This window comes from Vespula pensylvanica, chromosome 12 (assembly GCF_014466175.1).
Source record: "Vespula pensylvanica isolate Volc-1 chromosome 12, ASM1446617v1, whole genome shotgun sequence".
In the NCBI taxonomy this organism is placed as follows: Eukaryota; Metazoa; Arthropoda; class Insecta; order Hymenoptera; family Vespidae; genus Vespula; species Vespula pensylvanica.
Genome location: NC_057696.1, coordinates 4,553,855 through 4,567,377, shown reverse-complemented (window position 1 = coordinate 4,567,377; position 13,523 = coordinate 4,553,855). Strand labels below are relative to the sequence as shown.

Below are 13,523 nucleotides of genomic sequence, written 5' to 3'. Positions count from 1 at the left end.
ATTAATTTATAATTCGTTAGGACGAGATCATCGACGCATATGAAATGAATTGCGCGCTTTACTCGTCACAGAGAACTAACCTCCCTTAGATCGGTTTTCCACTTTCCCGAGATGCGAATCAGTGGCGACATCCTATGACAGATACGGCCAAATTCAGCGTCAATTTCAGAGAAGAAGAATTTGTACGAACGAACGGCAGGGGGCAGGAGAATCCGTTAGGCTATCTGCGAAGAAGGCCATAGTGTGACGTAAACGACGATCTAAACAAGTATCAGCTGTGTAGCAGTCATTGTTCGTATCATCCGTATTGGCAGGCGTACAAGAATCCTGTTTTTTCGTGGATTTATTTGCTTTGTTCGGGGAGCGTTGTTCGTAGGTAAAGAAAGAAGTAAGCGCGCGTGTGGATTTTCTAAACGTAAGGAGGAAATAAAAAAGGGGGGAGGCGAGAAGAACTTTCCCGTGCAACGTAATCGTGGCTGCGTGCGTGCTTCAGCCCCAGCCACAGCCCCACCAACGAACTCGAGAGGGACAATAATCGTGTGAAAAACGGGGCGGTACGCGCATAAGCCTGGCCTCGAGCGGCGAGTCGGACGACGGTGGACTCGCTCCGCCACCGCGCAAAAGGTCCCGTAGTTCTCTCCCGGCTACTCTACGACCAGCGGACGAGCACCACTCCAATCCAGAGATGGAGAACTATCGGTAACGCAACGCAGGTTCTTTATTTGGCAGACACAGTTCGCGGACGCGTAGTCGGAAACACGGAGAGGACATACCCCTCTTCGTACGTTCACTCAACGACCCTCTCACGTGTATCTTCTTCCTTCCAGAATCTCAAGACGTATCGACGTCGGATTCCTTTCGTATGCGCTGTATCCCCGAGCGGTTTTCTTATTTATCCAAATTCTTCCGTCGAATTCTTATTGATTCTCTCTCTCTTTAATGCAAACTTATACGGTTTTCAAATTTAATCACACAAAAAAAAGTAAATAAATATATCAAAAATAGAAAACAAAAAGATAGAGAGAGAAGATATTACATGTCAAGATAAAAATGTTCCGCTTAGTACGCATATGCGTTAGTATTCCGGACAAGTATTGCAACCACGGTAACATTTCCGTGTGCATAACAGCGTAATGCAGCAGCAGGCCTCAAACGGTGGAGTTTCTTCTGGGCTGCAACAGAACGGAGCTACGGCTGACACTGGGGGACCACAAGCTAATGGCAATGTGATACCGGAATCCGATAATGACATCAATGGTGTGAATGGGGAAACTAATCCAAGTTTAGGACCTCCAAAAATAATGGACAAAACTAATCAGGACATTGTGAGGCTCATCGGACAACATTTGAAAACTGTCGGGCTAGAGTACGTATTGTCTCTTTCTAATTCGTACAAAGATATTCTTTAAATGTACGCTTTGGATTTACGCTCGAGTGTTCAATGCTCTAAGAAATGATCTATTATTTTCAATATTATTGCATAGATTGAATTTATTTTGACGTTTCTTTTGTTTCCTTTGTGAGCATTTATCAAGAGAACTATTCTACCGTACATGCTACTTGGCAAGAGAGAGTTATTTTTAGAATCATGAAATATAGTCACTAGTATCTGCTAGTTATATTTACTTCGTAATGATGTTGCTTCGAATGAATGTGTTGGTACTATCTATATGAAATAAATTTCTAGCAAAATATAAGTTTTTCCCTAAAACATGGAAAATTATAAGCTCTTTGTTTGAACTCTTACAGTAATATGTCATTTATGCTAATGCATCCGCGTGAATTCGTTTAATTGTTCTAATATAACTTGCAAATCGTTAGTAATAATAGACAAAAGAAAATATTTTTTCTTCAGCCGCACGGCAGACCTTCTTATGCAAGAATCAGGCTGTCGGTTGGACCATCCAGCAGCTGCAAAGTTTAGACAGCATGTTATGGATGGAGATTGGAACAAAGCAGATCATGATCTTAACGAATTAAAGTCCTTTTTAAATGGTGCAAGTCAAAGCTTGGTGGTAAAGATTTTATTATCAAATTTTTTTTTTATGAATACCTAATTTCTTATCCAATATTGTATTACATTTTGATTCGTGTTTATAGGAAATGAAATTCCTACTCTTAGAACAAAAATATCTGGAGTACTTGGAGGAAGGCTTAGTTCTAGAAGCTTTACAAGTCTTACGCAATGAATTGACACCCCTAGGCCACAATACAGGCCGTGTTCATCAATTGTCAGCATTTATGATGTGTAGCGGGCGTGATGAATTACAGGTACTGCACTTAAATCATTAAATCATATATATTACACGAATTAAAATTGTCGTTTTAACAGATTGTTATTTTTACATTCTCCGTAATAGTAACCATATTTTAAATAGCAAATTCTTTGAGAATTCGAGTTTGAATACATATGTAGAAAATTCACAAAACTAACATGCAACTGAAAATTTGATCATTAGCAAATAGACACTTGTTGACAGACACGTGCAGGCTGGGATGGTAAAGGTTCAGCTTCCAGGGCAGCACTTATGGATAGATTACAGAGGTATCTTCCACCTTCCATTATGCTGCCACCACGTCGACTTCATTCATTACTTTGTCAAGCAGTAGAAATGCAAAATCAGCAGTGCACATACCATGTAACGCATATGCAGGTATTTTAAAATAATAGAATTTATTGAGTGTATTTATTTACCGATTTCGTCATAACTTCTTACTTTGCACTTTCTTACGTGTACTTCTTTTCTGTTACGTTTATCTCCATCGATTAGACAAGCTTGGAAAATGTGTCGCTGCTTGTGGACCACAGTTGTAGCAAAGAACAATTTCCGTGCCATACCGTACAATTGCTGAACGATCATTGCGACGAAGTTTGGTATTGCAAATTCTCTCCCGATGGTCTCAAATTAGCCACAGGTTCTAAAGATATGACTGTGATTATTTGGGATGTCGATCCGGTAAGAGTATACGACTAATAAACAAGCTCTATTACTTGGAAAAACTTATTACAATGTTATACTTCGTGATCTTTAGGAAACCTTAAGAGTAACGCACAGAAAAACCTTGGAAGGACATACGTATGGTGTTGCACTTATAGCTTGGAGTCCAGATAGTAGTCATCTTATTGCCTGTGGTCCTGAAGATTGTCCAGAATTGTGGCTTTGGTGCGTGGATACGCCTGACTGTGAATTACGTGTTAAATTAACGCAGAGTACCGATGATTCTTTGACAGCCTGTGCTTGGCATCGAGATTCGAATAAATTTGTTGCTGGAGGACTTCGTGGTCAGTTCTATCAATGTGTAAGTTACAATTTAATAAGGATATAGGAAAATATGTAAACCACTGAATTCAGTCGTTTACTGTCGTGTTTTGTCATGACACTGTTTCTATAAGATCTTTATTATATCAATGCAGGATATGGATGGTAATGTCTCAGATTCATGGGAAGGTGTTAGAGTTAAGTGTTTATGGTGTAGAAGCGATGGAAAAACTGTTTTAGCAGCTGATTCTCATCATCGAATTCGAGGATATAATTTTGACGAATTATGTGATTTTACAATGTATGTTGAATGACACTATTTTCCCATTAATGTCATTATAGTTGCAATTTAATGTAATTGACATTTTTTTATTTAATCGTATATAGATTACAAGAGGATCACCCTGTCATGTCCTTTAGTGTAAACAAAGCGGATAGACTTGCTTTACTTAATGTGGCTAATCAAGGAGTACATTTATGGGATTTACAAGATCGTTGTTTAGTAAGGCGTTTTCAAGGTGTTACCCAAGGACATTTTACAATTCATAGCTGTTTTGGAGGTATCAATCAAGATTTTATCGCGTCTGGTAGCGAAGGTACGTTGATTAAATTTCTCCCATTATTCCTCCAAATTAATGTATTTTCATCGTTGCACAAAACTTCGCATTATTATTATTATTATTATTATTATTATTATTATTATTATTATTTGTTATTATAGACAATAAAGTGTATGTATGGCATATCAAGCGAGAGCTCCCCATAGCAACTTTAACAGGACACAGTCGAACGGTTAATTGTGTTTCCTGGAATCCTGTTTATCATCAAATGATGGCTTCTGTATCTGATGATTGTACAGTAAGGATATGGGGACCAAGGTCTTCCTCTCCCGAAAAAGCTGATAATGATAAGACTGGTAAGCTTTACACAGATTTATTTTATAGACGCAACTAATGTACTTCAACTTGATATTTTCCTTTACTTTAAGATCTTACATTATTTCATCACATACGAGTTATTATCGTTATATTGTAGCATCACTAGAAAGTGCATCCTCAAATAGCAGTGGCTGGCACGAAATGGTATCGTAGCGAATTACAGCACATCAAAATTCCCATGACTTCATGGTGTTCAAAAGACTGTTTTACTGAATGTCATGCTGACTTTTTCCTGCCCATTGCAATTATCCCTCTGTGCCTCACTATCATCAATTTATAGACCATCAATTAAATGTGGAGGTAAATGGGGGATATGGACGTTAGCAATATCTGCTAACCAATAAAATGCTAATCAGATATGTAAAAATTTGGGAACTTATGTGTACGTTTCTTTTTGGTTGATTTACGGATTTTATATAATATATAATCCGTCTCACTATATCTCACATTGAGCTGTGTGATTTATTCATACGAGGTAATACTTGAAAATAAAGAGAGGAGCATAATAAAAAATAAATATAATATGTTATGGCAGTATAGAAACTAAAGAAATTCCGTCTTAGAATTAGTATAAGGGTGAAGGTTTATATGCATGAATAAAGAAATTACGAAGAGAGCAACCATTTGGTCACACTGTTTTGACAAGGATTATGTGAAATCTGTTTAATCATGCTAATAAAACACATTGTAAATAACAATCGTACGTGTAGTGAATCTCTAACTCGTTTTGTATTTCATCAGTGGAAAAGACAAGATCTATGTTTCTAGCATACAAACCGAACTTGACGTCTTATATCGAACGAGAATGCTTCATGTGATATGCTGTTAATCTTGAAAGGTTACTAGATGATTAAATATAGTAAACACAGAAAATAAGAGAAAAGAATTTCGAACTTTGTATATTGCCATGCGATAAAAGAAATAAATACAAGTTTTATAATTATAATTTTGTTGAATAGAAGAAACTTGGAGTGCAAAGATGAAAATTTTACAAGTTTATCTCTATGATTTTAATACACAAAATCGAGTTTATAAGTAAACATTGTATAATTACGTTTGTATGTTTGTCTTTTAACTGCCACATTTTCAGAATAAAAACTCGATTCAAATTTCAATTTAATGTATTAAATATCTCCAAGGCACGATAAACATTTTATGCATGACCTCATATCCTATAAAAATCATTTTTATAAACATACCATTTGGTTTTAATAGTAAAAAAAAATATTTTGCTGTATTAAAAAAAAAAAAAAAAAAAAAAAAAAAAGAAGAGAGAAAAAAAAAGATCCCAGTTTTTAATCCATATTAAATGTATCTAATCGGTAAGAATTTTTAATGGCAGTTATGGGACGAATTGTTAAAATCTTTATTTTTCTATTATAAGGTGTCAATATCAATGAAACTGATATTTGTTAAAAAATGATGTAAGCATAATGCAGAAGATATGTCAATGCGTATCAAGCTTTGAATATCTGTCTGTAAATGCTGCTCATAATGTCCCTTGCATCTTAACTTTGCTTTGCATGCAAAAAAAAGATTGCTAACATACTTTACTATAATATACATGCTACTTAAAAAAAAAAGCAAGAAAAAAATAAAAAAAATAAAAAAAACAAAGAAATTTAATTTTGCACACAGAAAGTGAAAAGATCTTCTAATCATCCTGAAGTGTATGTATAAAAGTGCTTACTTTCATAGTAAATATTATATATATTAAAAAAAGAAAAAAAAACAAACAAAAAGAAAAAAAAAATACAAAAGAAATATCTGTAGTTAATGCTCCCATATAGTACTATTAGGAAAATATATTAATCACGATTATCATTTGCATTTACCTCTGGTGCCTTAGCACTTTATAAACTAACTAAATATTTCCAGCACTTTATCATAATTTATAATAGCATATATAATACGTTTCATACAGTTTACATTATGATGGAGTATAATGTCTATAAAATTGTACAAAAGTTCTACTCGTTTATAAGTAACCTTTCGATTTAACTTAAGCATTCACGTGATGTTTTACAATGGCTTCTTCATATGCAGCCTAATATGTATAACTTTAAATAGATTATTATATTAACAGCAAACCATCTGTACATGGTCTGTCTTTTGTACTTTTCCTCACGATATTATAAAAAGCAATAATGAAGATTGTAGAGAGAAGTAACTTGTACATAGAAGATATACTACATGTTTGCTTTACGATTTAATATCCTTAATAGATAAAATACTGAAAAAAATTAATGCCATTATTATTTGATAATTGAAAATATATTATCTCTACAGACATCTCTATTTAATATATAAATTTCATTCAGTTATATACTTCCAAAGTACAGATTATTAATCTATTACTATCTATAATTTTTCAGCTTTTTATTTTGTAACAGAAGAAGTTTTATACATAACTATATTTAATGCAATATGTTTTCAAGGCAATTAATAGTTATTAATGTTTAAATATACTGTCAATCGTTTAACTTTCTCAATATAGTTTTTCTTTTCTATAACAAAATAAAAAAAGTATACTATGATGTTTAATATTATTATGTGATGAAATAAATCAACGATAAGGAAACGAATGATATTTAGTATTTTTCGATTATGTTATTCTCTTTTTTGTCAATTTTTAAGCAAGAGTTACACTTTAGTTTGTTATCTGATATGTAAATAAAGTAATAAATGTATACTGTTTTATTATAAAAAAAAAAAAAAAAAAAAAGGAAAAAAAAAATCGGAACATTGATGTGCAACAATGACTCTTACTGAGAGAAAATTTTGTTTTCATTTATAAAAATATCATTATCATAATTATTTTACGTGTACTTAACTCTGAAAGAGTACTAATAGCTATTATTATAGATTATTATATGTGCATTATTACAATAATGTATAAGAAAAACACATCTATTGGAACCAATCAAAAGCTCTTAGTACTCTTATTACCATGTCCCATATACAAGATGTATGCATTGTTCTAAAACTATTACATGATTTATTAATGAATATAAAAAAAAAAAAAAAACACTTATATAATTTTTGTAGATTTTGAATTCTTCTAATATATCAGATTTTTATATGTTGAAAAGGCCTCTTACTTCAAAAATAAAATGTAGTGTATTAATCAAAATACGTAAAAAATTCTACAGTTACTATGTACTTCTTTTGATTTATAATTTTGTTAGAAATAATAGATGCATATTGTAGAATGTTTTATATTACACAGATGTGAGATAGAATTGCTTTAAGAGTATGAAGTTATTTTTTTAAGTATAAATTATATAAAATTCCAATTTTACAATTTGTTGCGCGTTTCTGCCTTCTTAATATTCTGTTTTAATGTACATTATGTTAGAGTAATAATTAGCTTCATAATGTAACTTACTTCATATGTTATGGAGCATAACTTATTTCATACATTCCATAACATATGAAATGTATATAAAAATAGATTATATTTTAAATGCAGGTAAATTTTAAATGTATTATGTATACATATACATATATGTGTGTGTACACATTTACCTGTGTATACGAAGGATTAATACAGCTGTCTGTAATGACATGGCCTAACAGGGCTAGAGCAACAAACATAATTTGCATTGTACATTATAACAAATAAATTATAAAATTTTTGAAGTTTCGCATAATATGAGATATAAGTCAGTAATGTTTGAATATCACTCGACCTATACGTTAAATCAAATGAACACAAATTAAGTATTTCCAAGACAATAGTGTAATCAAAAATAATAACTCAAATTATATCATGATAAAAAGAAAACATGATTATTTATGTTTGATATAGAATCATAAAATTAGGATTGATTAAACAAATTTTCATAGAAAGTGTAAAGTCATAGTCAAAATATAACATCTAATACCATAATTAACATTTGTTGCCAAGAGTAATTCTATTTTCTGCTAATTTGTTCAAGTGTAGAATAAGATTAATAAATAGATAATAATATCGTCGAGTGCTATTCAAGAAAAAACAATTATAATTGATATCTCGTAAAATATTATTCGTATATATACTTCTAAATAAAAATAGTAGAAATTTGGACTATAAGGATCAAGTTAATTGATAGGAATTTTATGCGAAAACAAATATTCCTTTTTCTACAAATGTGTTTCTCGCAAAAAAATATTAAACGTAGTCGTTAAAATGCGTTCATTGTATCGACGTAAGTAAATAAAAGATAAAAATATAAACCGTAGACGATAAAGACGATTAGACTTACCGAAGTTAAGAGTTCTATATTTGATGTATCGTTAAAACAATGTACGATATAACAATATATATAAGTATAGAAAGTATAATTTATGAAATCCACGGATTAGATATTAACATTTTAATTCATGTAAATGCATTTTTAACTTACCCTTGGTAGTGTGAAAATGCATACAAGTAAGGGAATGAAACGTATTAATTAAATTCACCGCGTGAATCAAGATATCGAACGTAGAAATATATATCGATAGGATTGCGAGTTTTCAATCTCTCGAAAGTGTATCTAGAATCGAGACGTGGGTGAGCCGGTTAGCGAATAGCTATTATTATTATTCCATACCCCTTCCTATAGGTTCGTGTTGAGACGACTCAAGATTTTGTCTCTTATTCACCATGGTATTGATGATTTCCTCTTTAGGAAATCGCATTCCTTTTTAGTATGCTTCACAGAGCACCCAAAAGACGTAGCTTTGATAAAACTAAGGTTGCCAAAAGATTTTTGTTCTTTGAGAGTGTCCTCTTTATTGGTTCATTTATACTTTGGAGTTGTGTGAGTAGATCGCAAGGTAAGTAAGTGACTTATTCTTGTTTTGTGAATTCGATGTTAAGTTCAGGTTATTGCCTTTAACGATATTTGCCTTTCATATATGACATGTCATAAATTTATACTCGATCTTTTTTTTTTATGACGATGAACGTTAAATAACTTCACGAAATCGATATAGTTGGTATTCATTGATAAATATTTTCCTCCCGTAGTTTTTTCAAGCTACTTTGAAAGTTTAATATATTTTCCCTGGTGAATATTTTGATTTTTACATTATTGAATGACGCGATAATATAAACATACGTTTCTCGAAACATTTATCATATCTTTTCCTAATTAGGACAATAACTCGTTTCCTAGATATACGATATGCTTATATATTTTCTTTTCTTCGTTTTGTTTTTTAGATTTCAGGTTTTATCTGCGCCAAAACTTGCCATCTGTGTTAAATGGTTATTATTATATATATGAAAAAGTATCAAATGATAACTCAATCAGGACTGCTGACACGATGAAATGGGAACAAAATTAAGATTTAGTATTCATGGCGTTCTTCAAATCTATGTTATTGTTAATAGGTGGTGGAGGTTTAGGATATTATCTAATACAGACCTTATCAATAACTCAACGTGAATTAGAAGAGGTAATGTATATTAATATATCTTGCAATAAATATTATGAAATATTTTTTATTGAAAAGTATTAATTATTGATTTAAGAGTATCCTTATGATATATTTAATATATATATATTTATAGATCCTTTCTTATGAGATTTCACCTAAAAAATCTACCACAGAAGAAAAAACTAAAGTCCTGAAACAACTGAGGAAAATAAAACAATCGAGTGAAGAAAAACTTATGAAATCTGTGTCTGTGCTATTTGAAGATACAATAAACAATACCAACAAATAGCATTCAGATAATAATAAGATGGAGAACACTAATTTCCTCGAAGGCAGCTTGCCAGAACGTATCAATAAGAGAGATCGCGAACGAAAAAACATCATTGAAAGACGGAAAGAAGAACGACAATCCCTTGCTGTGGAATCTGAACAAAGTAGTTATTTTAAGGATACGTTTTACTCATCATGTAAAAAAATTAAAGATATGTTAGATGATGCATCTAGCGCACCGCCATCAGTTCTTTCGGTTGCTTTCGACAAAATAAGTAAAGAAATTCTGATGCTTAAAAATTATTTGTCTCAATCAAAAATGTATCTAAAAGTGTATGACATTAGAAGAGCACAAGAAAACTTACAATTACTTGAAAATGAAGCATCAGAATTAGAAATGAAACTTTTACCTAAAAAAAAGTTTGGATTTAAAAATAGAAGAGTTGTAAAAAAACCTACTGAAAAAGCATATGATGTAACAGACGGATTAAAAGATCTCAAGATATCAGAAGGTATCGTGAACGGTTCAGTAAAACAAAATAACAAATCTTTTAATAAATACGGGGAAAATGCGTGTATATTGGTAGGAAAGTCTGATGAACAGTTGGTTCTGGATGCTGAAAACGTAAATAAGAATGATATTCTTCTTTCCGATTTAACTCGATGTACAGTAAGAATATATGGCACACCTAGTACACTACATATGATAAATTTGAAACAATGTACTATCTTAGTCGGACCAGTAACATCGTCCGTATTTGCTCACGACTGTGTTGAATGTGTATTTGCTTTTGCATGTCAACAATTTCGATTACATTCATCTACAGATTGCACTATATACCTCCATGTTACTAGCAGAGCAATTATAGAAGATTGTACAAATATAAGAGTAGCACCTTACAATTGGTCTTATGAAGATCAAATGAATCATTTTAATTTAGCTGGTCTCGATCCAAAAATAAATAATTGGAATTGTATAGATGACTTTAATTGGTTATCAAGTGAGAAACATTCGCCAAACTGGTCTATTCTTGAACCTGAATTACGTATAAAAAATTGGGATTAATATAAATATGTCATTCAAAGCTTAATATTTACTGTTCTATAGGCAGGTGTTTACTCTTCTTTAGATTAAGAATTAGTTGATCTATCAAGATAAATTATTTATGCATATATCTTACTTTTTTCACCAGAATGTAAAACTATGTAAGTGTTTTATATACTTACGTATTTAATAAAATTACTGGCTGCATACTATGTGCATATAAATGACTAATATATTGTTTCATATTTTAGTATAAATATCATTTTAATTTAATGACATTTATTTAATCAGAGTAATAGATATATATTTTTTATAGTATTATTATTAACTAATATGTAATATATCCTTTGACACTGTTACCTTTTATAAATAATAATACAGTAAAAAAAATATAATATAGTATGAAAATAAATATATATTTCTCGCACTGAATAGAAAGAGAAGTATTTAAATTGATATTATATAATATATATATATATATATATATATATATATATATAATATATCATAATAAAGATATTTCTGCAATTTTAATGAAGAAATATACGATTTAAAATTTTAATGAATCCTGTGGATCACACGTAAGATTTTATCGCCAGATGGCAGAATAGAACGCTATCATTAGCGCATCTATCGGCAACGAAAATAAACGAAACTTTTACTTTCATATATAAGTTTGGCCCCCCTGATATCCAGTCATATGATCGCCAAGCAAGAAGGGCGAGTCTGGGCGTTCAAGTTTTAATCTTGACAATTTGTAGAGTTAGAGTGACATACATATTTTTCTAAAAAAAAAAAATATCAGAATGAAGGGTTGTATGTTTAATATAGATGGTGGATATTTAGAAGGGCTTTGCCGTGGTTTCAAATGCGGAATACTTCAACAAAGCGATTATCTCAATTTAGTTCAATGTGAGACACTCGAAGGTAAAGCAATTATATTTCTAATAAAGCAATTATAAATGATAAGGAAGAATCAGTTACACAGTTAGATAGCTGCTTTTCCAAAAGAGTCAACTAAGTTTTATTGTACTTAGTAAATATTAAATTTTGTATATTTCAATTATATCTAATATTTTATATATCTTCTTTCTCAATGAATATTTACAGATTTAAAACTACATCTGGCTGGTACAGATTATGGAAGCTTTTTAGCAAATGAACCATCACCGCTTTCTGTGAGTGTCATAGATGACAAGTTGAGGGAAAAACTAGTTGTGGAATTCCAACATATGCGTAATCATTCTGTTGAACCATTAGCACAGTTTCTTGATTTTATCACATATAGTTATATGATTGATAATATCATACTATTAATTACTGGTACTTTACATCAAAGACCTATTTCTGAATTAATTCCAAAGTGTCATCCTCTTGGTAGTTTTGAACAAATGGAAGCAATTCATGTAGCTGCTACACCAGCTGAATTATACAATGCTGTCTTGGTAGACACACCATTAGGTAATAACATCTTTTTTTTGTGTGTGGAAATAATAGGACCTGTTAACTTTATATTGATTTTATCACTTGCAGCACCTTTCTTTGTTGATTGTATATCCGAACAAGATTTAGATGAGATGAATATTGAAATTATTCGAAACACGCTTTATAAAGCTTATCTAGAAGCTTTCTATAAATTCTGCAAAGATATTGGTGGTACAACTGCTGATACTATGTGTGAAATACTTGCTGTAAGAAATTTATATAATTGCAATCGGATGATGTATAAAATAATATCTAAAGTACAAATTCTAATTGTAGTTTGAAGCTGATAGAAGAGCAATTATTATAACCATTAATTCATTTGGAACTGAATTGGGTAAAGATGATCGTGCAAAATTATATCCACGTTGTGGGCGTTTGAATCCGGATGGATTAGCTGCACTAGCAAGAGCTGATGACTATGAACAAGTTAAAGCTGTAGCTGAGTATTATGCGGTAAGAAAAAATAATTTTTTGCCATTGCAAATTGGCATTATATTATCATGACATAGTTGTATATTTATTGTTATTCAATATTTTAAATTCATGTAACATAATATTGGATTTGTATAAATTATACAGGAATATAGTGCTTTATTCGAAGGAGCAGGTAATAATCCTGGTGACAAAACTCTGGAAGATAAATTCTTTGAACATGAAGTAAGTTCACTATCAACTTGAAATAAATTTAATATTTTTTATTGTTCAATTCTATGAATCTTTTCTATATATATTAATGCTGTATATTATAGGTTCGTTTAAATGTTCATGCATTTCTTCAACAATTCCATTTTGGAGTATTCTACAGTTATTTAAAACTTAAAGAACAAGAATGTCGTAACATTGTCTGGATAGCTGAATGTGTTGCACAAAAGCATCGTGCTAAAATTGACAATTACATTCCAATATTTTAATTGTATCTTGTTTTGTTTAAATCAATTACATAATTTACGAGAAATCACTTATATATTAATGTTATACAACAATGAATTTCTTTTTATCCTGCTCCTGTTGTATTTAAGTATTTAATGTATGAACATGTATAAAAAGAGAAAAAGTTACCCATTGCTGTGTAGAAAATAAAGAATAATGTACAACAAACTGCCAAGAAAAAAGTAA

The 13,523-nt window shown here is 31.0% G+C and overlaps 3 protein-coding genes across 4 annotated transcripts; all 3 read left to right on the top strand.

Moving 5' to 3' along the window:
* Nucleotides 1-231: 231 nt before the first annotated feature.
* LOC122633487 (WD repeat-containing protein 26) lies at nucleotides 232-5,906 on the top strand. 2 transcript variants are annotated; one of them, XM_043821425.1, is made up of 11 exons: nucleotides 232-699; nucleotides 1,130-1,366; nucleotides 1,856-2,015; nucleotides 2,101-2,271; nucleotides 2,481-2,654; nucleotides 2,772-2,957; nucleotides 3,034-3,300; nucleotides 3,416-3,561; nucleotides 3,648-3,856; nucleotides 3,982-4,176; nucleotides 4,296-5,906. In XM_043821425.1, the coding sequence occupies exons 1-11, from the start codon at nucleotides 686-688 to the stop codon at nucleotides 4,349-4,351; spliced, it is 1,815 nt and encodes a 604-aa protein (XP_043677360.1). In that variant the 5' UTR covers nucleotides 232-685; the 3' UTR covers nucleotides 4,352-5,906. The 2 variants fall into 2 exon arrangements, with proteins under 2 accessions (XP_043677360.1, XP_043677361.1); XM_043821426.1 differs by having other exon boundaries at nucleotides 828-1,366.
* A 2,801-nt stretch (nucleotides 5,907-8,707) lies between these two features.
* Nucleotides 8,708-11,134, top strand: LOC122633498 (tubulin-specific chaperone C). Its single transcript, XM_043821452.1, has 3 exons — nucleotides 8,708-9,001; nucleotides 9,390-9,625; nucleotides 9,741-11,134. The coding sequence occupies exon 3, from the start codon at nucleotides 9,915-9,917 to the stop codon at nucleotides 10,941-10,943; it is 1,029 nt and encodes a 342-aa protein (XP_043677387.1). The 5' UTR covers nucleotides 8,708-9,001; nucleotides 9,390-9,625; nucleotides 9,741-9,914; the 3' UTR covers nucleotides 10,944-11,134.
* Nucleotides 11,135-11,610: 476 nt separating this feature from the next.
* On the top strand, nucleotides 11,611-13,362 carry LOC122633497 (V-type proton ATPase subunit d). Its single transcript, XM_043821451.1, has 6 exons — nucleotides 11,611-11,849; nucleotides 12,033-12,383; nucleotides 12,456-12,613; nucleotides 12,684-12,860; nucleotides 12,987-13,064; nucleotides 13,157-13,362. Exons 1-6 carry the CDS (start codon nucleotides 11,729-11,731, stop codon nucleotides 13,316-13,318), a joined length of 1,047 nt encoding a protein of 348 aa, XP_043677386.1. The 5' UTR covers nucleotides 11,611-11,728; the 3' UTR covers nucleotides 13,319-13,362.
* Nucleotides 13,363-13,523: the final 161 nt, after the last annotated feature.